Source organism: Mustela putorius, unplaced genomic scaffold (genome assembly GCF_011764305.1).
Source record: "Mustela putorius furo isolate JIRA1106 unplaced genomic scaffold, ASM1176430v1.1 tig00003870_pilon_pilon_pilon, whole genome shotgun sequence".
Classification (NCBI taxonomy): Eukaryota; Metazoa; Chordata; class Mammalia; order Carnivora; family Mustelidae; genus Mustela; species Mustela putorius.
In genome coordinates this window covers 7,305,246-7,330,283 of record NW_025422022.1, presented here as the reverse complement: position 1 = coordinate 7,330,283, position 25,038 = coordinate 7,305,246, and the positions used below count along the sequence as shown (strand labels likewise).

The 25,038-nt window shown below is 37.9% G+C and overlaps 1 protein-coding gene across 1 annotated transcript in view; it reads left to right on the top strand.

Moving 5' to 3' along the window:
• Positions 1-2,213: 2,213 nt before the first annotated feature.
• The window catches only part of LOC101675906, a gene marked incomplete at its 5' end in the record, with an annotated part of 303,240 nt that continues 280,415 nt past the window's right edge, over positions 2,214-25,038 (top strand). The window contains 2 exons of the mRNA XM_004753752.2: positions 2,214-2,286; positions 2,591-2,767. Of these exons, the coding sequence (XP_004753809.2) occupies positions 2,214-2,286; positions 2,591-2,767 (250 nt within the window). The remainder of the gene's footprint in view (positions 2,287-2,590; positions 2,768-25,038) is intronic.

Sequence of the window (25,038 nt, the reverse complement as noted above, 5' to 3'; positions counted from 1 at the left end):
ATAAAATCTCATCAGGAAAGAGAAAAATCTCAGTGGAGAAGAGGTGCATGAAATCACAGTTTATACCCTTGAAAGGTGCTCATATGTGAAGGAGAGAGAGAGAGAGAACAGCAAAGAAATTGACCAAGTGGAGAAGTGGGAAATCACTGCCAATTTCCCCTTACACATGTGTTCCTAGTAAAGAGGTCACAAAACACAAACCATCGCTTGGTAATCCTCTCGGAAAATTTCTCTCTGGTGTGTACAGTCAGACTTGGCCTGCCTTTTCAATATGTGAACCTGCGAAAATATCTCTGAGACCTTTTTAAACATTAGAGAGAAAGTCCACAATTTCATTGGAAGTCCTGAGTAAGGAAATGAGGTCTATGAACAGGCCACCTCCATCTATTTAAAAGCATGTTTAACTGGATCTAAAAGGAGTTGAAATGCTTGAATTACTGAACCATGTCAAAAAAAACTCAGGTCTGCCGCTGCCTCTGATGAAGTTTGTGCAAAGAACAATCACACCTCAACCTCTCTCTTAATAACATGCAGAAACATTGACTGCAACTGCGAATGACTGTGTTTTAAGTTTACCAAGTTTGTAATGAATAGAGTCTAATTTCTTTATATTAAAAGTTGAGGAAGGATGTGAATTAGGACAATGTATTGTCTCTTGTTATTGAAGCATACATTTTAATGTAAAAGTGTAATAGTATATGTTTTAGGATTTTTATCAGGTTTTAATGCTGTTTTTATCTTTTAAATAGAGCAGTTTCTCAGAGTACATCATTCTACTTTAACTATGGATGTAAAAAAAAATCAGAATTCCTGAGAGCAAGAAAAAAAGCTTTGAAAATTATTGGATTTTTCTCAATAAGATTTGTTATGCATTTTCTTTAAAAGAAATTTTAGTTGTTTTTTTTAGGGGGAGGTATGATTTTTAACCCTATTGGTCTCCTCTCTGGAGTACATCTTTTTCCTTAATTTTTTATAGTGATACAAAATATTTTTTTTCTTACCTATTGCACACTATTTACTTTATGTTTCAAAGAAGAGATTTTCAGAAAAATAGACCCTGTGTTTTGGTTAGTAACATGGCCTATTTGTTCATAAATCTTTAATGTGCTTTTATAATGCCAGGCTGTTTATACAACCTGTTATATTATAATTTAATTATTTTGTGATATTTATAAGAAGAATGAAAGAATTTTTTGAAAGAGGTCAGGTTTATGATAAACATTTTAACTCAAAAGGGAAATATTAGAAACTCCAGAAAATCTATTAAAGGCAGTGACACAGGGGTTTTAAAGTGGAGAAGACATTTTGTTATTCTGAACGCAGTCATCAGATACTTAATGAGTTGTCTGATATGGAGTTATCTTTACACATAACCGCGGTTGGCTGATTTTTCCATGCTTTATCTTTCTTGCTTTTTTGGTTTATGGTTAACCCAAATTTTATAATCTGAATTTGAACATTTCTACTGTGGATATTTTTAAAATTTAGTCTGACAGTTATCAAGTATTCATTTGGAACTTGTAAGAGTCTGAGAGCTCTAATAATATTTCTGGCTATTCATTTTCATTTTTGAACATTTATTATGCATTCTAATATTAATGGCTTTTCCAGTCATGTAATGAATTCTGGTTTTCAGTGATGTGGCATTTTATGAAATTTTTGCAATTCCCATAAAAGCATGAGCCTTGACACTTCATATTATTTTGAATTTACTGCAATTTTGGGTCATCTTTATCCCTGAGTAGATTTAAATAAATAATTAGTTCACATGCTGGAACTTCGCAGTTTAAAGCAAATATGGACACAAGCAAGAACAAATGCTTAGCACGGGCACGTTTTCTCCATGAAAATTCTATTTTACTGAAATGAAATGGCATTGCAGCTTCTTCCAAATACAGGCCGATGCTGTAGTAGCAAGCCTCTCAGTGCAAATTTTCTAGTGTTCTTAATTTGTTGAGGGCCCTTTGCATTAATTAAAAATGATAAAAACAAAGTATTTTAATGTGACCTTCATTTGGCATTTGTATTAACTTTTCTTATCCTATTTTATTTAATTCTTCCACTTCTGTTGTTCAATTAGTGTTTGACCCCTTTAGGAGAGATGTAAATTAAATGACATTTCAATGCCATCCCATATTTAAAATACTGTGTTAGTTGTGGATCATAAATGATGATCTTCATTCTTTAGCTAATTTATTCATTTAACAATTTCCCTCCAGAAGTTTCAGCAGAAGGCTCTGAAGCAAACTAAGCAGAAGAAATCCAAGTCGGCTGAATTTCTGATGGGTGAGCCCTGCTTGATGAGTTATTGCTCATAATTTGTGTAAGGATTAATTAACTAATTACAGACAAATGGCTGTGGGCGAAATTTTGCTCTTGCTTGTCAGGGTACAATTTGTAATTATTTTAATCATTTATTCTTTTTTTTTTTTAAGAGTTAATTTTAACCTAATTCTGTTTTGGTGACATTTGAGGATGATACACTTGAGTCTTTCTGCACAAGAATTTACTGGAAGGAATTTTCTGCTTGTCATTGGAATATATTTTGCTTTAGAGTGATCTTCTGACCTCCTTGTTTTGTTTGCTCTAGTTAAAGAAGATAGAGAAGCTATGGAAGGCACTGGAAATCCAGCTTTTAACATGAGCAGCCCAGATCTCTTAGCGCATCAGACTTCAGACAAGAGAGTTATTAGACATGACATGCCGGGTCACACCCTTGCAGCTCACCGACAAAAATTCGGGCTGCTGGCCTCTGCTGAACCAAAAGGTGTGACTTCAGTCTTGATTATCTTCATAGTCGCTGACAGTTGCTGTACTTGTGATCTAACCGGGGCATCCTGGAGCTGGCATCAGGCATTCCATTCCAGCGTGTCCACACAGGCGTCCTGACTCTGGATGGAACATGGAGGACACACTTAGGATCTGTGTGGCCATTGGTATGCAGGCCATAATCTCATATGTGAAGGTTGCTGAGCAGTGAATCTGGCCTTATCTCAGGGTGCTGAGATGGAATGGGTTCAATCTTGGGACATAGCACTGGGGTACAGATAGGGGACGAAATGTTGATGCCCCCCTTTATGGGATATGGTGGTGCCTCTTAATCCATAAACCATGCCGGCAACTCACTCTGGGGCCTTAGACCTTGATGCCCCCTTCTTCAGAAGAGGACAGTTTCTGTAGAGGTTTAGACACTTGTGCTGGGAGTGTAAGATAACTACAGAGAGCATACCTTACTAGATAGAATTTTCCTGCAGAAATTCCCATTCAGTTTCCTTCATTTTTGTTGGGGGCTAGTTCCCATCGTGAACTCTTGAAAGGATTCTAGCTAAGCCGGGGGAATGTGTCCAGACTCAGCGTCGGGTTGATACAAGATGGCTGGCTCCTCTTCTAGAGGGAGAAAGCTCTTCTTCCAAGCTTGTGCCTCTATGGGAAAGACTGTTTATTCTGTACCTATCAAGAAAGAAGTCATTAAAACTTGCTGTCCTTGCTCTTATCTTCATCACTGAACAAAACGAAAGACATCAGAATTTAATGACCAGATAGCTTTTGGAGAGGTTGCCGGCTGAAGTAATGAAGCGTGGGCGGGCGCAGATGTGTTCTCTGCTGGTCCCCCCCCTTAGCAGCATCATCATGATTTCCACCTGTACAGACCAGGCAGTCCGGATCCCAGTAGGTTAGCATGGCACGCAGAGCATTTGTTGCATAAATTTTGATTCCTCAGTACCAGTCTCTAGATTTCTGCATGCCAGGATGTACCACGCACGTTCTAATCAGTGGATTTAGCTTGGCTCTTTCTTCTTGCATGTGCCTGTGTTTTTCTGTAAGTCTGTGAAGAAGTGGCAGGATGTAGGGTAATGTAATAAAAGCCACAGTTATAGAGGTTTATATTGGCTTTAGTACTTTCTGTTTGATGGCTTTGTAATCTCTAAGCTGGTTCCCGTCTTCATGGTCCAAGATGACTCGGTGTCGCCTCCATATTCCAAGCCCTGGGAGGGAAGCAGAGGCCATCATACACGTAGTTACATATAGCATTTCTGTGTATAACCCTGTTGCTGGTCACTGGTCCCATGGCCACATCCAGCTGCAAGAGAGACTGGAAAACATTGTTACCTGGGCATCAAGTTTCCAACTGCAATGGCAGAAAGTGTGGGGGGTGGTGGTTGTGAGTGGGTCTTGGAGTCAGCTAGCAGAATGTACACCAAGTGTATTTTTTTACTCTCATTTTATAGATGAGGAAATCAATGTTTCAACTTGATTAAAGTAAGAAAAAGAATACAGGGTAGAGTAAGGGACTTGAACCAAGTCTTGTTTGACGCTATGATCTGCACATCTCACCCCTCTGCCCTATAGCATCCCTCTTTTTTATGGGAAATGTCACCGCATCTAGGGATGGAGCATTGCCAAGGAGTATCAGGATAACATCTAGAGATGTTATCTACAGATCTGTCTACAGTAGGGTCAGACATTCGGGATCAGTCACCTCCCAAATGGGCAAAGAAAATGCTGGCGGAGTGGCAGGGGTTCAGCAGCATGAAGGAGGCTTAGGGCGCCATAGCATTTGTCTGACTTCTTGTCCAACCCTGGACTGAAGGAAAACTGGGATCTTCAGCCCAAGGACATTTTTTAGGCTTCAGCTCCCTTGATGAAAAATTAGTCTTTCTTATGGAGGTACGGTATTTCATGGTTAGACCCTGAGGAGAGAGGTGTGTTCCATAGCCCAAATGGTGGCTGGAACAGGATTTTTTTGTGTAAAATCGATATTCATTTGTATTTATATTTTATATTGATTTTATATTTATATTTATTTATCTTTTATAATTTATATTCAACAGAGGTGTTCTGCTTTTGGTTTGTTTGGGTTTTTTTGTCTGTGTTTTTTTGTTTTCAGTAGGAATTCTTATTCTCTGTGATCCCAGAAGACAAGAAGTCTATGTGGAAACCTTGAATTTAAAAGTTGTTGAATTAAAGGTTGTTGATGAATATTCAGAAGTGGAGTACCACTTGAAGGCTTGGCTTTAGAAGTTGAATAATGCAGGTCATGGAGAATAATTACTTTGAGGTAGATCAGGTGTGGGTGAGAGAGGATACGGTGAAGCCTATGGAAAGGATGACACTTGTGGTAAGTGTCACGGTGGAAATAAACATAGGAAAGTGTTACCCAATAGAAATATAATGTGAGCGGCATACATAACTTGGCATTTTCTATAGCCCACACTGGTAAAATTAAAAGGAAACTAGTGAATTAATTTTAATAATACATTTTATTTAAAACAGTATCTACAAATACTATTATCTCAGCTTACACTCAACATAAAAATGTAAAAATATTTTACTTTTTTTTTGGCATGAAGTCTTTGAAATTTGTGTATTTTACATTAACAGAAAATCTAAAATTTTTTTAATTTCAGGTGCTCCATAGGCATACATAGTTGGTGGCTGGTATTGAGCAATGTGATTGTAGCTAATTAGACCTGGAAGTTTTGCTGTAAAAATCTCCGTGGTAGAATTTACAGAACTCTTAGAGAACTATAACATTTCAGCCCCCCACATGCATAATATTCCCAACACAGTCTCAATTGTATTTGTCATTTCTAACATCATTTCCTTCTTTCTTTCTCTTTTTAGTTAATTTATTTATTTTAGAGAGAGCGTGCATGTGAGCTGGGGGAGAGTCAGAGGGAGAGGAAGAGGGAGAGAAGCAGACTGCCTGCTGAGTGCGGAGTTCTCCACAGGGCTCTATCTCATGACCCTGAGATCAGGACCTGAGCTGAAGTCAAGAGTCAGATGCTTAACCGACTGAGCTACCCAGGAGCCACTGACATCATTTCTGTGATTGATATATCAATCACAGAAATTATATATATATCTATATATATAGATATATATAGATATATATATAATTTCTGTGATTGATATATTATATATATATAGATATATATATAATTTCTGTGATTGATATATCAATCACAGAAATGATGTCAGTGGCTCCTGGGTAGCTCAGTCGGTATATATATATATATAGATATATATATATATATATCTATATATATATAATATATATAGATATATATCTGACTACAAAGGGTATTCCTGGAGATAGGCTGAGTGAATTCTTCTGTGTACCAGGAATTAGTAACTTCTCCATGATTTTTTTTTTTAAAGATTTTATTTATTTATTTGACAGGCGGCGATCACAAGTAGGCAGAGAGACAGGCAGAAAGAGAGGAGGAAGCAGGCTCCCTGCTGAGCAGAGAGCCCGATGCGGGGCTCGATCCCAGGACCCTGGGACCATGACCCAAGCTGAAGGCAGAGGTTTTAACCCACTGAGCCACCCAGGTGCCCCACTTCTCCGTGATTTTAAAGAAGGCTTATTCCAAACAGCAGCTATCTTGATGTTGGTTTTTTTTTTTATTAATTTTTTATTTTTTATAAACGTATGAGTTTCTATAAGAAAAGTATAATTGGTAGGTAAAGGTATGTTGATTTAGCATTCTAATATATCCCTGAAACTAGAATTTATGTTCCTGTGTTGGTGTTTTTTAAACCCTGGCTATCTATCAGAATTATCTGGGGAGCCAAGGGTCCTTTGGCAGTTATAACCTCTAGGATGACTCTTGGGCAGTCTGTATTCCAGATCTTCTACAAGGCATTTTGATGGACAGCTGGGTTGAGAGCTACTATCATGGGCTTATTCCCATATCTTGGAGATGAGAATGGGCATGGAAGGTAGTAATTGTCATGAGTGATTGTTGGCCTGATTCTGGAAAATGGAGAGAGCAAAAATTTTATAGCTCGAAAGTAGAACAGAGTGGAAAGAGCGAAATGAAGAAGGTTTAGATGGAAAATCCAGAAATGATTTATTATCATCCTGACAAAACCAGCCAGACATTACAGGGGTAGGCATTATACCTTCTTTCTTCTGGAACATAGTCAACATTAAAAAAAAAAAAAAATTATTTACTGCATCTCTACTCAAACCCATCCTGTTTGCCTGTCTTTGGAAGAGCCTCCAAAAAAGTTTCAATTACAAATGAAATGTGCACTTTTACAGACAGTGAATGAACAAGAATATTTGAAATATGTGAATTTAGAAACTTCTCCATATTATAGAACACAGTGTTTCTTATTAATATTTAAAAAAAGGAAATTTATTTCATCTACCAATATGATTACTTAGATAAAAAAGTAATTAGATATTTCCCTCATGCTATTGAAATGAGCACATATTATCATCCTATCAGTAAATATCAATACATTTCCACCTTTTAGGTGCTTTAAAAAAAGCATTAGTAAGAATATATGTGATTATCTTGGGCCACCTGTTCTCTGTTCCATCTGGCCCAGAGCTTACGCTTCCTGCGTGTAGAATGCTTTTCTGATCCCAGTTCACCCTCTTTGCTTATTCCCAGCTATGCCCCAGCCTGACGATCATTAGCCCTCTGAAAAAGGGAAATTCTGAAATATAGTACTTGAAAGGGAAAGCGGCAGAGAAATTACAACTGCTTAGAATTTCAAAAGAGAGAGGAGGCAGCTTAGGTTCTGAACCTAACCAGGGCTTGAGGGCTAGATGGGACAAAGGGAATATTTAATAATCTTAAAAAAAATGGCGGCACTAAACAGGTAGAGAATGCCTAAAGTATAGATGGCAGTAAAATGAAATGTAGGATACGTGTGAGAAGGAGCTACGGAGAAATAATAAAGAGAAATAATCAAGCGGATGGATAGAACAAGTGGATAGAACAACAGCAGCAGCAACAGGAACAACAGCAAAAAGAAGTGGTTAGAACAGTGCCACTCAAGATGAGTGATTTCACTGCACTTGGGAAATGCTTTCCTTTTAATTCCTGCCTTTCATGGAGGTTATTTCTAGTGTTCTTTCCATCCTTTCTTCACTTACTCAAAGTCCTAGGGAAGACCATTGGGTTGGCCATGCCCAGGTCACTTGCTTGCCTCCTGGTTTTATCAGAGCAGGATAAGTAGGTTCTATTTGCCCTCCTGAGCTTCTGTAGTTGGAGACAGGAATTTAGAGTTACTGGACCATCAAGATGATATGCACTGGGTACTAGGAAATCAGGATGCTGGTAGAGAGAGGAAATGGATGCAAGACAGCAATGTAAATCAACCAAACAAAAATCTGATAACTGTCCGTTATAGTTCCTATGTTTTTGATGATTTCCTGATCATATCCTATGGTTAATACCATCAGGACAACTTAAAAATAGGAGTGGATACAAAATGTTAGTTGGATACAAAATGTTAGTTGGATACAAAATTATTTATATAATATTTTGTTTAGAAGTTATATATATAAAATGAAAAATGCATATGTATTTCTCCATTTCCCCCTCCTCATTTACTGAAAAGCATATCAACTGAATATTTTCCATTTGTCAAGCACTATACTTAGTACAGTTGGGAGATACAAAATTGAGCAAGCAGACATGGAATCTCTCTGTGTTCATCCAACATATTACATCTGCAAAGTCACACTGAGATTTAATTAATTAATCCAGGTTAATCTGGTACTCTCAGAGGTATTTTACATCTATTTTATACATAGCATTTCTTAAATTGGGTGATTCTGGAAGTATGGATTGAAATAGAAGTGTGTATGTGTGTGTGTATATGTGTGTGTGTGTGAGTAGGATCCCAGTTTAGTTGATTCAAATATGTTCAACCTCAGAATAAGCATGTGTGAGGATTTGTGGTTTGAAGGAGTCTATAATGAAGATAGCTTTTTATTTAAAAAGCTGATACGGAAATTTAGGTTTTCTGATATGTTAGTGATATGGCCAGTATCTTAGCAGTTGGACAGAACTTTTTTTTTTTTTTTTAAACCTGGTTTTCTTTAAATATTGGGTGAAAATTAAAAAAAAAAACTTTCTGGCAATCAGATTAAGTAGTTAGGCTATATCAATGAAATTCCATCTTAAATTCAAACTTTGCTAAACTATTTTCAGCTGCCATTTGACTGAATCATCTGTTGCATTTCCATTTAAGAAAAAAGTAAGATGACCTCTAGGAAAAGGTTAATTCTAAGGAAAGAGACAGGCAGGCACACAAACTTGATGTCATGCCAATAGCTCAAGGCCAGAGAGGAAGGGTAATTTTGATCACAGTACAGTGTTTGTCAATCATGTTGTCCCATGATCTAATCCCCAGGCATTTATTCCTGGGTTTTTGGGAAAGGGGCTTGGAATAAAAATTGAGATCTCTATCAGTTGTTGGGGATCTCAGTGTCTCCACCTGCTGATTTGTATGATATGGAGGAGTATCACGTTAGCAAAGATGGTGTATATCCCTTCACTTGACATTGTTAGTGCGACGTGGGATGGTTATGAGTGCGAGTCCAAGGTTTGAGAAGATCCAGAGAAGATGTTGGTGAGAAGATGACATGGCCTGTAAGAGGTACTAGCAGAAATTAGTATTGGAGGCAACAGTGGTCCCAGCAGCACTGAAGTGGCCCCATCAGCAGTCCTGGAATGGAGAGGAAGTGGTTTTCCTGTGGCTTCATGGAATGGAGTTGCCATCACTGATCTCATGATAAATATTGTTTGAAGAGCACCTTTGTTAGCATAAAAATGTTTACATGTTTTTATGTAACAGCAGCAAAGCTGAAGCCTGAGCAGTGGAGAAAGACAATGGTCAATGTTCCAAAGATACTGAGGGGAATTCTTTGGAGCATATGTGATCTAAGGCCTTAGATCCTTCCTGAAGAAATAAGGGGTAGATTGAAGTAAGGGTAGGAAACCTACAATAGTTGTGCCTAAACTGGAAAAAGTCCTGGATTAAGGTTATAAATGTAACCCTAAATCTAATTTCAGATTGCTGTGGCCATTAAAGAGACACTTATACAAAAATTTTTTAAAAATAACATATAAGTATATGTGTTAAGTGCATAATTCAAATAATCTGAGCACATATGTGATGAGAATTGTTTTTCCCCATAGTGCACATAGCCTGGATTATTTTATTTTATTTTTAGAGAGAGAGAGAGAACATGCACATGTTTTATTTTATTTTTAGAGAGAGAGAGAACATGCACATGTTTTATTTTATTTTTAGAGAGAGAGAGAACATGCACATGTAGGTAGGGAAGAGGGAGATGTAGAGAGAGAATCTTAAGCCGGCTCTACGCTCAGAGGGAGCCCAACTCAGGCCTCAGTCTCATGACATTGAGATCATGACCTGAGCTGAAATCAAGAGTTGGTTGCTTAATCAACTGAGCTACCCATGTGCCCCCATAGCCTAGATTATTTGAGAGTTTATATTGTATAAAACTGTTTAGGTCTCTCTCACTTATAGCTGTTTTCCCTTAAGATGGGAAACAAGTGTGCTATGAAATTTATAAGAACATTTAAAAATATATTATTTATATATATTTTATATATATATATAAATAATATATTTTATTTATTTATTTATTTATATTTATTTATAAATAAACAAATTAATATATTTAATATATATAAACATATTTATATATTTATTTATAAATAAATATGAATATAATATTTATATATAAATAAATATATTTATTTTTATATATTTTATTATATTTTATTTATAAATTATATATATATATATATACATAAAATATAAATATGTATATTTTTTGCTTTCGGACATTTCACCTGTTATTAAGATAAAAGATATATACAGGAAAACCATTTGCTTTTAGATTTATTGAATTGACCTGGATTTGTGTCTGTAGATACTATTTGGTTCCTAAGTGATTTGAATTTCTTTCGTTGACTTCAAAGGCTAAAATAAGCACTCAGGAAAGTATCCTTCCTTCTGAGATTAAAAAAATATAGAGATATACAAAAGATGAAATATTTAGTCAGTTTATAGAAATCAACATAAATCAACTTAAGATTACTTTCCTGTACTTTTTTTTTTTAATGGAGTAACAGAGCTCTAGAACAATGTTTGTCTAGTTGAGAAAAGAGCGTTTAAGACAGATGTTTGAGTTTTGAGAATTTCAATAGAATTAGATAAGTTTAATTTATTGTCTTCTCAGAGATAAATGTCTATTTCCAGTTAATCAGACAGATTTGGTCAGGAAATCAGCAGAATGTCTATTTGTGTTGTCTTTTCCTACTTGTTAATGCTAAAATGGAACCATGGGTAACACTTTCCCAGCCATTAAGCACAATTATTTTCTATATTCTTTTCAAGTTGATGTTAGCAAAATCCCTAATAGGTGACTTTGTTTGTAAAATAATATTTTAAAACTCTTTCATACATAGTTAGTTGGAATAAGATTTTTTAAAGAATAATTTTAACTTGAGGAGGAGTCAAGATGGCGGAGAAGTAGCAAGCTGAGACTGCTTCAGCTAGCCGGAGATCAGCTAGATAGCTTATCTAAAGATTGCAAACACCTGAAAATCCATCGGCAGATCGAAGAGAAGAAGAACAGCAATTCTGGAAACAGAAAAACAACCACTTTCTGAAAGGTAGGACCGGCGGAGAAGTGAATCCAAAGCGACGGGAAGATAGACCCCGGGGGGAGGGGCCGGCTCCCGGCAAGCGGCGGAGCAACCGCGCACAAAATCAGGACTTTTAAAAGTCTGTTCCGCTGAGGGACATCGCTCCAGAGGCTAAACCGGGGCGAAGCCCACGCGGGGTCAGCGTGGCCTCAGGTCCCGCAGGGTCACAGAAGGATCGGGGGTGTCTGAGTGTCGCAGAGCTTGCGGGTATTGGAACGGGAAAGCCGGCTACAGAGACAGAGCCGACAGTAAGCTCGCAGCTCCGTGTTACCTTGAACCGGTCACAGGCTCGGTGAGCTCGGAGCGCGGCCGGAGGTCAGGCAGACGGGAGTAACTGGGCGCTGTTCTCTGAGGGCGCACTGAGGAGTGCGGCCCTGGGCTCTCGGCTCCTCCGGGCCGGAGACCAGGAGGCCGCCATTTGTATTCCCGTCCTCTGGAACTCTACAGAAAGCGCTCAGGGAACAAAAGCTCCTGAAAGCAAACCCGAGCGGATTACTCACCCCGGCCCCGGGTAAGGGCGGTGTAATTCCGCCTGGGGCAAAGACACTTGAGAATCACTACACCAGGCCCCTCCCCCAGAAGATCAATAAGAAATCCAGCCGAGAGCAAGTTCACCTACCAAGGAGTGCGGTTTCAATACCAAGGAGAGCAGCAGAATTCCAGAGGAGGAGAAAGCCAAACACGGAACTCATGGCTTTTTTCCTGTGATTTTTTTTAGTCTTGCAGTTAATTTAATTTTTTCTTTTTCATTTTTTTTTTCTCGCCTTCGGGTAAAATTTTTTTTTTAACTGTTACCTTTTTCTTTTTTAACGATTTTTTACTAGTTTATCTAATATATATATATATATATTTTTTTTTTTTTTACATTTTTCTTAGGTGTTTTCTTTTTATAAAAATTCTTTTCTTTTCTTTTTTTTTTCTTTTTCTTTTCTTTTTGTTTTTTTTTTTCTTTCTTCCTTTTTGAACCTCTTTTTATCCCCTTTCTCCCCACTCACGATTTTGGATCTCTTCTAATTTGGTTAAAGCATATTTTCCTGGGGTTGTTGCCACCCTTTTAGTATTTTACTTGCCCCTTCATTTACTCTTATCTGGACAAAATGACAAGACGTAAAAATTCAACACAAAAAAAAGAACAAGAGGCAGTACCGAAGGCTAGGGACCTAATCAATACAGACATCGGTAATATGTCAGATCTAGAGTTCAGAATGACAATTCTCAAGGTTCTAGCCGGGCTCGAAAAAGGCATGGAAGATATTAGAGAAACCCTCTCGAGAGATATAAAAGCCCTTTCTGGAGAAATAAAAGAACTAAAATCTAACCAAGGTGAAATCAAAAAAGCTATTAATGAGGTGCAATCAAAAATGGAGGCTCTAACTGCTAGGATAAATGAGGCAGAAGAAAGAATTAGTGATATAGAAGACCAAATGACAGAGAATAAAGAAGCTGAGCAAAAGAGGGACAAACAGCTACTGGACCACGAGGGGAGAATTCGAGAGATAAGTGACACCATAAGACGAAACAACATTAGAATAATTGGGATTCCAGAAGAAGAAGAAAGTGAGAGGGGAGCAGAAGGTATACTGGAGAGAATTATTGGGGAGAATTTCCCCAATATGGCAAAGGGAACGAGCATCAAAATTCAGGAGGTTCAGAGAATGCCCCTCAAAATCAATAAGAATAGGCCCACACCCCGTCACCTAATAGTAAAATTTACAAGTCTCAGTGACAAAGAGAAAATCCTGAAAGCAGCCCGGGAAAAGAAGTCTGTAACATACAATGGTAAAAATATTAGATTGGCAGCTGACTTTATCCACAGAGACCTGGCAGGCCAGAAAGAGCTGGCATGATATTTTCAGAGCACTAAACGAGAAAAACATGCAGCCAAGAATACTATATCCAGCTAGGCTATCATGGAAAATAGAAGGAGAGATTAAAAGCTTCCAGGACAAACTACAACTGAAAGAATTTGCAAATACCAAACCAGCTCTACAGGAAATCTTGAAAGGGGTCCTCTAAGCAAAGAGAGAGCCTACAAGTGGTAGATCAGAAAGGAACAGAGACCATATACAGTAACAGCCACCTTACAGGCAATACAATGGCACTAAATTCATATCTCTCAATAGTTACCCTGAATGTGAATGGGCTAAATGCCCCTGTCAAAAGACACAGGGTATCAGAATGGATAAAAAAAAAAACCCATCTATATGTTGCCTCCAAGAAACACATTTTAAGCCCGAAGACACCTCCAGATTTAAAGTGAGGGGGTGGAAAAGAATTTACCATGCTAATGGACATCAGAAGAAAGCAGGAGTGGCAATCCTTATATCAGATCAATTAGATTTTAAGCCAAAGACTATAATAAGAGATGAGGAAGGACACTATATCATACTCAAAGGGTCTGTCCAACAAGAAGATTTAACAATTTTAAATATCTATGCCCCCAATGTGGGAGCAGCCAACTATATAAACCAATTAATAACAAAATCAAAGAAACACATCAACAATAATACAATAATAGTAGGGGACTTTAACACTCCCCTCACTGAAATGGACAGGTCATCCAAGCAAAAGATCAGCAAGGAAATAAAGGCCTTAAACGACACACTGGACCAGATGGACATCACAGATATATTCAGAATATTTCATCCCAAAGCAACAGAATACACATTCTTCTCTAGTGCACATGGAACATTCTCCAGAATAGATCACATCCTCGGTCCTAAATCAGGACTCAACCGGTATCAAAAGATTGGGATCATTCCCTGCATATTTTCAGACCACAATGCTCTAAAGCTAGAACTCAACCACAAAAGGAAGTTTGGAAAGAACCCAAATACATGGAGACTAAACAGTATCCTTCTAAAGAATGAATGGGTCAACCGGGAAATTAAAGAAGAATTGAAAAAAATCATGGAAACAAATGATAATGAAAATACAACGGTTCAAAATCTGTGGGACACAACAAAGGCAGTCCTGAGAGGAAAATATATAGCGGTACAAGCCTTTCTCAAGAAACAAGAAAGGTCTCAGGTACACAACCTAACCCTACACCTAAAGGAGCTGGAGAAAGAACAAGAAGGAAACCCTAAGCCCAGCAGGAGAAGAGAAATCATAAAGATCAGAGCAGAAATCAATGAAATAGAAACCAAAAAAACAATAGAACAAATCAACGAAACTAGGAGCTGGTTCTTTGAAAGAATTAATAAAATTGATAAACCCCTGGCCAGACTTATCAAAAAGAAAAGAGAAAGGACCCAAATAAATAAAATCATGAATGAAAGAGGAGAGATCACAACTAACACCAAAGAAATACAAACTATTATAAGAACATACTATGAGCAACTCTACGCCAACAAATTTGAAAATCTGGAAGAAATGGATGCATTCCTAGAAACATATAAACTACCACAACTGAACCAGGAACAAATAGAAAGCCTGAACAGACCCATAACCAGTAAGGAGATTGAAACAGTCATTAAAAATCTCCAAACAAACAAAAGCCCAGGGCCAGACGGCTTCCCGGGGAAATTCTACCAAACATTTAAAGAAGAACTAATTCCTATTCTCCTGAAACTGTTCCAAAAAATAGAAATGGAAGGAAAGCTTCCAAACTCATTTTATGAGGCCAGCATCACCTTGATCCCAAAACCAGACAAGGATCCCACCAAAAAAGAGAGCTATAGACCGATATCCTTGATGAACACAGATGCGAAAATACTCAACAAAATACTAGCCAATAGGATTCAACAGTACATTAAAAAGATTATTCACCACGACCAAGTGGGATTTATTCCAGGGCTGCAAGGTTGGTTCAACATCCGCAAATCAGTCAATGTGATACAACACATCAATAAAAGAAAGAACAAGAACCATATGATACTCTCAATAGATGCTGAAAAAGCATTTGACAAAGTACAACATCCCTTCCTGATCAAAACTCTTCAAAGTGTAGGGATAGAGGGCACATACCTCAATATCATCAAAGCCATCTATGAAAAACCCACCGCAAATATCATTCTCAATGGAGAAAAACTGAAAGCTTTTCCGCTAAGGTCAGGAACACGCAGGGATGTCCATGATCACCACTGCTATTCAACATCGTACTAGAGGTCCTAGCCTCAGCAATCAGACAACAAAAGGAAATTAAAGGCATCCAAATCGGCAAAGAAGAAGTCAAATTATCACTCTTCGCAGATGATATGATACTATATGTGGAAAACCCAAAAGACTCCACTCCAAAACTGCTAGAACTTATACAGGAATTCAGTAAAGTGTCAGGATATAAAATCAATGCACAGAAATCAGTTGCATTTCTCTACACCAACAGCAAGACAGAAGAAAGAGATATTAAGGAGTCAATCCCATTTACAATTGCATCCCAAACCATAAGATACCTAGGAATAAACCTAACCAAAGAGACACAGAATCTATACTCAGAAAACTATAAAGTACTCATGAAAGAAATTGAGGAAGACACAAAGAAATGGAAAAATGTTCCATGCTCCTGGATTGGAAGAATAAATATTGTGAAAATGTCTATGCTACCTAAAGCAATCTACACATTTAATGCAATTCCTATCAAAGTACCATCCATCTTTTTCAAAGAAATGGAACAAATAATTCTAAAATTTATATGGAACCAGAAAAGACCTCGAATAGCCAAAGGGATATTGAAAAAGAAAGCCAACGTTGGTGGCATCACAATTCCGGACTTCAAGCTCTATTACAAAGCTGTCATCATCAAGACAGCATGGTACTGGCACAAAAACAGACACATAGATCAATGGAACAGAATAGAGAGCCCAGAAATAGACCCTCAAATCTATGGTCAACTAATCTTCGACAAAGCAGGAAAGAATGTCCAATGGAAAAAAGACAGCCTTTTCAATAAATGGTGCTGGGAAAATTGGACAGCCACATGCAGAAAAATGAAATTGGACCATTTCCTTACACCACACACAAAAATAGACTCAAAATGGATGAAGGACCTCAATGTACGAAAGGAATCCATCAAAATCCTTGAGGAGAACACGGGCAGCAACCTCTTCGACCTCTGCCGCAGCAACATCTTCCTAGGAACAATGCAAAAGCAAGGGAAGCAAGGGAAAAAATGAACTACTGGGATTTCATCAAGATCAAAAGCTTTTGCACAGCAAAGGAAACAGTTAACAAAATCAAAAGACAACTGACAGAATGGGAGAAGATATTTGCAAACGACATATCAGATAAAGGACTAGTGTCCAGAATCTATAAAGAACTTAGCAAACTCAACACCCAAAGAACAAATAATCCAATCAAGAAATGGGCAGAAGACATGAACAGACATTTCTGCAAAGAAGACATCCAGATGGCGAACAGACACATGAAAAAGTGCTCCATATCACTCGGCATCAGGGAAATACAAATCAAAACCACAATGAGATATCACCTCACACCAGTCAGAATGGCTAAAATCAACAAGTCAGGAAATGACAGATGCTGGCGAGGATGCGGAGAAAGGGGAACCCTCCTACACTGTTGGTGGGAATGCAAGCTGGTGCAGCCACTCTGGAAAACAGCATGGAGGTTCCTCAAAATGTTGAAAATAGAACTGCCCTATGACCCAGCAATTGCACTATTGGGTATTTACCCTAAAGATACAAATGTAGTGATCCAAAGGGACACATGCACCCGAATGTTTATAGCAGCAATGTCCACAATAGCCAAACTATGGAAAGAACCTAGATGTCCATCAACAGATGAATGGATCAAGAAGATGTGGTATATATACACAATGGAATACTATGCAGCCATCAAAAGAAATGAAATCTTGCCATTTGCAACAACATGGATGGAACTAGAGCGTATCATGCTTAGCGAAATAAGTCAAGCAGAGAAAGACAACTATCATATGATCTCCCTGATATGAGGAAGTGGTGATGCAACATGGAGGCTTAAGTGGGTAGAAGAAGAATAAATGAAACAAGATGGGATTGGGAGGGAGACAAACCATAAGTGACTCTTAATCTCACAAAACAAACTGAGGGTTGCCGGGGGGAGGGGGTTTGGGAGAAGGGGGTGGGATTATGGACATTGGGGAGGGTATGTGATTTGGTGAGTGCTGTGAAGTGTGTAAACCTGGTGATTCACAGACCTGTACCCCTGGGGATAAAAATATATGTTTATAAAAAATAAAAAATTAAAAAAAAAAAAAGAATAATTTTAACTTTGGGAGATATTGTCTTGTTTCTCCAGTTCACTGATTTAAACCACTGGATTTATGTTTATACCAGTGAAATTTATATAGTTTTAAAATAAAAATGTGAGCACAGGAATCTACACAGTCGTGAAAATTATGGTTAAGAATCTTAGAATCATAGAAATGCTAGACTGGATACCACATAGTTGATATAACAGAAGTCCAATTATTTTCCTACTGTAAACAAGTACATAGTAAAATTGAGAGAGCAATGTTTTCTGATACGTTATCAATGCAATGTGTTAGCAGTTGGACATGTTACTGGATTGTTTACCCACATCCTCTGAAATATTTGGTGAAATTTTATTTTTTAGTTTTTTTTTTTAAAAGATTCATTTATTTATTTTGAGTTGGGGGAAGAGAGAGATAGTGGAGGAGAGGGATAAAGAGAGAATCTCAAGCAGCCTCTGCACTGAGCATGGAGCCCAGCATGGGGTTCGATCTCATTACTCCGAGATCGAGACTTCAGTCAAAATCAAGAGTCAAATGCTTAACTGACTGAGCCACCCGGGTGTCCCTGGTGAAATTTTGAAAGACATATTTTCCTACCAGAATAAGAAGTTACACTATATCGATGAAAAAAAATTTTTTAAAGATTTTATTTATTTATTTGACAGAGATCACAAGGAGGCAGAGAGGCAGGCAGAGAGGGAGGAAGGGAAGCAGGCTCCCTGCTGAGCAGAGAGTCTGATACAGGACTCGATCCTAGGGCTCTGAGATCATGACCTGAACTGAAGGCAGAGGCTTTAACCCACTGAGCCACCCAGGAGCCCCATATTGATGAAATTTCATATAAATTTCAAGCTTTGCATCATGCATCAGGTCATCATGTTGACCAGAGTTCAATGGTTGCATTTCCATTTTAAGAACAATTTTACTTGAAAGTTTTTCATGACTTTAGTATTTGATGCTTTTAGTATAAACTTAATTTCCAAGTAATTCCATTTAGCGTTTCTTTCAGATCAATTTTATTTTCTATTAAAGAGATTTTAACAGAAAATATGATTTTCCTTAGTCTTCTTCAGATTAATTGACCGAAAATCTCATTAAAAACCAGGGAGGGAGGTGGTGCGCCTCGGTGGCACAGGTGGTTAAGCGTCTGCCTTCTTCTCAGGTCATGATCTCAGGATCCAGGGATTAATCCCCGAAATGGGCTCCTTGCTCAGTAGGGAAGCCTGCTTCTTCCTCTCCCTCTGCCACTCTCCTTGTGTGTGCTCTCTCTCACTCTCTCTCTCTCAAATAAATAAATAAAATCTTAAAACAAAACAAAACAAAATCAAAACCTTGGGGAAGTCTTGAACCTTTTGTTTTATGAGATAAAGTGTAGATGTCTTTAGATTACCGATATTTTTAGAGCAAGGATTATTAAGATTGTCTAAATGAAATCTAACAATCCATGATATTGATTGGTTCCATACTGAAGTGTGCTCTAGTGTGATAAAAAAATTACTACCCAAATGAAGCCTTAAATACAGTGCATTTGTACAAGTAATCCTAGATCCAGGAGGAAGATGTATTGTTAAATGAATGAAGGCATAATGAAAAAGATTAGAGGGTGACTGATGTCTAGTTTTAGGTATATTGTAATTTGAAGGTGGTATTACACACGATATGCATTGATTGATTTCCATGTAGAGTAATATTGCTAGGCTTCAAACTAGAAAAAACGAAAACCTACTTTGGTATTTTTGGAAGGACTTTTCAACGTGTGTTAAAAAAAATAATATATTTATACTTAACCTTTGAATTATCACCATTACTTAAGTAACAGGAAGATCTTCCTGTTTAGAAGTTAGCTCCTTAGGGACTTGGTTTAACTCTGAGGATTTGAGGTCCAGAAGAGCCCATGATGCCTCAACAACACTCCAGTGGTTTGAAAGTTAAGATGCCTCATAATTTACCACAAGGGAGGGCCTTAGGGGAAGAATGAATATGGCTCAATTAATTAGTACTTGTTAGCAAACTTCAACTGTTACCCTATTTAGATTTTCAAATCACTGATATCTCAGATACCCACAAGATTTGGAAAGGAAATGAGAATACACAGTGGAGAAAGCTAATTTGTCCAGCAGGCCACCAGCTCTGGAATATAATGTCCCCAGCCAAGCAATTGTCACAGGTAGCCTTTCTATAAAGAAGAAAAAGGAAATGGTATCTGTTTGCTGTTTTTAGCTCTGATGTTAAAAACATCCGTGTCTTTTCGTTTGAATTTCTGAATAAGATGAATATTCTGGATGAGCATCTATGGATTCCTATGAAAAATCTAAAATAAATGAATTAATTTTTGAGAACTGTCTGGAGCCTTTTTATGGGTGTTGGTTTTCTATATTCATTATTCATATTTAGAAAAGTTAATGATTCTTTTTTTAAAAGATTTTATTTATTTATTAGAGAGGGGGAAAGCACAAGCAGAGGGGAGGGACAGAGGTAGAAACAGGTTTCCTGAGGCAGGGCTCAATCCCAGTACCCCGAGATCATGACCTGAGCTGAAAGCACATGCTCAACTGACTGAGCCACCCAGTGCCCTGAAAAGTTAATGATTCTTAATGATTATCTGGTTATTTTCAGGAAATTATGCCAATAATATATTCTTTGTTCTTAAAGTTTTTTGGATAAATCTGATGTTTTCATGGTAGAGAAGCTCATTATCTTCAAATAGTAATTTATACAAAATATAATTATTTTCAATAATCTTAGCTCACCCCTCCAACCCCCTTATATTTTTTCTAACTGCTTTGGCCAAGATTTCTAAGAATGTTGAATGATAAGCTTGGTAGTGAATGTCTGAGTCATACTTTGAGTTTTTGTCATTAGGTTTTCTTTTTTTGATGTTTATTTGGGTTTTGTTTTTCTGTTTAGTTATTGAGGACTTTGATTTAACATTACTATCCTTTATCATTGTAAGAAGTACTCTTGCACCTTTAGTTGTCTTTAATTTAAAATGTGTTTGTACATCAACTTTATAAAATAGTATTTGGGTTGATTTGGTATGGCAGAGCGTGTTTGAGTCCAATATAGATTCCCCTTGCTACATCCCATTACAGCCTCTGATTTCTACATTTATGTTTCAGACATCGGGCCTTGTGGACATTTAAATCGAAGTTCTTCACACTGGATTTTCAAAGAGGGGAACTTAGGAAGTTTTCTCAAATTTATTCATAAAGTTCATGGGAATCAAATTTAATTATAGTTACAGAGGCTTCGTGCCTTTAAGAGGAATACTGTTCAGGAGAATATTCTAGTTTGTCAAATGTTGGTGTATGGCTACAATCACAGAATGTAAATTGTTTAGTTAGTTACTTAGTTTACATGCAAGCCTTGTGTTTAACGTATCTAATTTATAGCATATTACAGATAACATGATGATTGGTGATAAAAGGCTGAGCGGAAGCAGGTGAATTCACAGGAAAAGGACAAGAACGAAGTCCATAAAAGTCTCCCAAGGAACAGACAGATGCATTCAGATTTTCTTCCTCTGGAGCTAACCTAGCTGATTTGAAAGGAAGTGATTGCCTCGTTGAGCCAAGACACTTCCATGATTCACACTAACCTTCCTCTGGTGGGCAATTTCGTTCTCGCTCTCACAGCCCTTGAGGAACTGCATGGGTGCACACTGGAGATTTCCTGACCAAAGTTCATGTACGGTGTAATTTAAGTAAAAGCCCTGATTACATTCTGTGCTGCTCTGAGTTAAATGATAGGAAAACCTGATATGTGTGGAAGGGCCGAGGCGAGTACATGGGCTTTCCTCCCCCCGTTCAGTCAAAAGCAGCAGGAGCAACGCATTAGAACTGAGGCAGATTCTAAACATTGAACAGCTAATTCCAGGAAGCAGAAAACAAAAATAGACTCATTATAGTATGGACAAGAAGAGTGTATTGATTTATAAATTTATGTATCACATCCAGTTGCGTCAATGGAGAGCCATGTGTTAATGTATATATATTTGCGTATGCGATCGTCAGGTTATTCATCTGAATATAACAAACAGTTAAATACCAGCCAAATTAATATCTGTTGTATGTACATTGCTAAATGCCCTACTTTGAATTTCTCAGTGGGTCTATTAATTTTCCTGTGAGATGATTGTAGATATATCCAAAAGCATATTCTGAATGATTACGGCACTTTCAGAAATTTATCCTATTAGTAACCTACCTTCTGGTAATAGACACCCTATTCTGAAACCATCCCACTCTATTAAATCCTGATACTATTCAATGAAACATGAGCAGAGGAGCTAGTGCTTAGATGAGGTCTGCTGTTTCCAAATTTATACTCAACTCCATGTGCTTCACTGTCTTAAACTCTGCTTATTGTATTTAGGTTATTGGTTTATGAGGGCATCGGTTTATGCCAGTAAAAAGGAGGAATTGTTTTGATATTTAAGAGTAGGTTCTTACCTGACTCATAGGCTGAATTATGTTATAGCAAGAAATTGGCAAAATTGTAATGTTATAAATAATGAATTATAAGTATGATTTATAACTATATATAATTGATAAGTAATTATAATTATTATAAACATTATGGATTCACTATCTCCATAGTCTTGAGAGTATAGTTATTTAATACTGAGTTGTCATTCTTAGTTTGAAACAAAGGCTTATGCAAGGAACGTGACACCTGCTCCTCCTTGGGGGGCATAATCATCCTTATCTGGCTCTTATTTTTTCCCATGTCACTAATCACTATAAAAAAAGCTATAAAGTGTAAACATTCATTTGCTTTTTTTTAAAGATTTTATTTATTTATTTGACAGACAGAGATCACAAGTAGGCAGAGAGGCAGGCAGAGAGAGGGGAGGAAGCAGGCTCCCTGCTGAGCAGAGAGCCTCATGCGGGGCTCGATCCCAGGACCCTGGGATCACGACCTGAGCAGAAGGCAGAGGCTTAACCCACTGAGCCACCCAGGCGCCCCTCATTTGCTTTTTTAAAAAAGATTTTATTTATGTATTCAATAACCAGCACAAGCAAGGGGAAATATATATACATATATATATGTTTATATATATGTATATGTATTTTAGATGGCACAGAATCTGTGTGTGTGTGTGTGTGTGTGTGTGTTTATTTATTTATTTGGGAGAGAGAGAGAGAGGGTGAGTTGAGGCGGACGGTCATAGGAAGAGGAAAAGAAAGAATGTCAAGCAGGCTCCCTGCTAAGCAAGGAGCTCCGTGGGGGACTGGATCCCAGAACCCCAGGATCATGACCTGAGTCAAAGGCAGACACTTAACCGAATGAACCACCCAAGTGCCCAGATATTCATTTGCTTTTATTCTTCCATTCCTAGAATGCAAGCTCTGTGAAGGGAAGCATTTTTGAGCGTTTTATTTTACTGACCTATTTACATAATAGGCACCCACTAAATATTGGTCAAGTGAATAGATATGAAACATCATACAGCATAAAGTGACACTGTACCACACGCTAATAATAATTTGAACAAAAACATGAGTTGGGGGTGTCTGGGTGGCTCAGTCGGTTAAGCACTTGACTCTTGATTTCCGCCCAGGTCATGATCTCAGGGTGGTGAGTCCGAGACCCACCTCTGGTTCCAAGCTCAGCACCGAGACGGCTTGTCCTTCTCCCTCCCCCTTCCTTTGCTCCTTTGTCTCTCTTTCTCTCTCTCAAATAAATAAAAAAAAATAAATAAATAAATTCTAAACAAAACAAAAACCCGTAAGTTAAACTCAATTCTGGGACTACTGAGGAAGCTTCAAAATTTACTTCGGATGGTAGTTTCTCCAGAGAGTCTTCTCTGAAAGTCCCCAGGAGGGGCCGGAAGCTCCTGCTGTGTGCCCCGAGAGCCCCCCCCCCCCCGCCCCTTTACCACGGTAGGAAATCTTAACCCGACTGCGCATGTCTGCCTTCCTTGTTCTTGGAGCTCACGGTGCTCTGAAGTCAGGGATACCGTATTTCGTTGGTTTGTTTTTAGAATCCAGACACAGTGTTTGGTTCCTAGAAAGCACTCAGTTAAAAAAGAAAAGGGCAGCGGATGTTGAAGGGAAAGATAGAGGGGACGGGGAACAGAAAGGAAGAGATGAATGAAGTGTGTGTGTGGGGGGGGGGGAGTTGCTCATTTATTTTTTATTTATTTTTTTTAAATTTTTTATTTTTTATAAACATATATTTTTATCCCCAGGGGTACAGGTCTGTGAATCACCAGGTTTACACACTTCACAGCACTCACCATGCACATACCCTCCCCAATGTCCATAATCCCACCCTTCTCCCAATCCCCCTCCCCCCAGCAACCCTCAGTTTGTTTTGTGAGATTAAGAGTCACTTATGGTTTGTCTCCCTCCCAATTCCATCTTGTTTCATTGATTCTTCTTCTACCCACTTAAGCCCCCATGTTGCATCACCACTTCCTCATATCAGGGAGATCATATGATAGTTGTCTTTCTCTGCTTGACTTATTTCGCTAAGCATGATACGCTCTAGTTCCATCCATGTTGTTGCAAATGGCAAGATTTCATTTCTTTTGATGGCTGCATAGTATTCCATTCCGGAGTTGCTCATTTAATCAGGATAGAACATTGGGTCAAGGGAAGAATTTAGGTACTGCTGTAGGTTTCCAAGAGAGGTTTTTTTAGCAAATGAATTCAGATATTATGAGTATTTCTGTGCGCCAGGCACGCTTCTAGCCCCTGAGGGGTCTGCAGTAAAGAAAGAGATACTGTCACTGTCCTCATGGAGCACTTTAAGGTTAGTTAAAAAAAAAAAAAATTTTTTTTTTCTGTTTTAGTTAAAAAAAATGTTTTTTGGTGGGGGAGACAGAAAATAAGTATAATATTGTATATGTAAAACAATGCTCAACATGATGTGAAATATAGTGGAAGATATATAACTTGTTAAAATAAATGAATTATATAAAATAAATTAATTATAAAAATATATTAATTATACAAAATATATGAATGTAATATGGTATATGATTGTAATATAATATGATGTGATAATGACATAATGCAGAATTTAGGGATGCTTAAAGGGAATCCATGGATTGCCTCCTCATAAGCCTTTACCTATAAAATGTTATTTGCCGTATCCTGAAATGCGAAACACAGCATAAGTCACTGCAGGAGTGGCGTTTATAACTTTCATGTATGCCTCAACCTGGCCTGAATGTGGGAGGAACGATTTGCATAGACGTTGAAACCATACGTAGACCTTCAAGGGGCGCATCTCCCGGTTGCGCACAGAAGCACGGAACCCCCGAGGGGAGACTTGGGGGTCTGGAGGCTCCTTGCGTGCAGGCCTCCTTGGGCAGCTGGGCAGGACCCTCCTTTCTCAACTGACAGC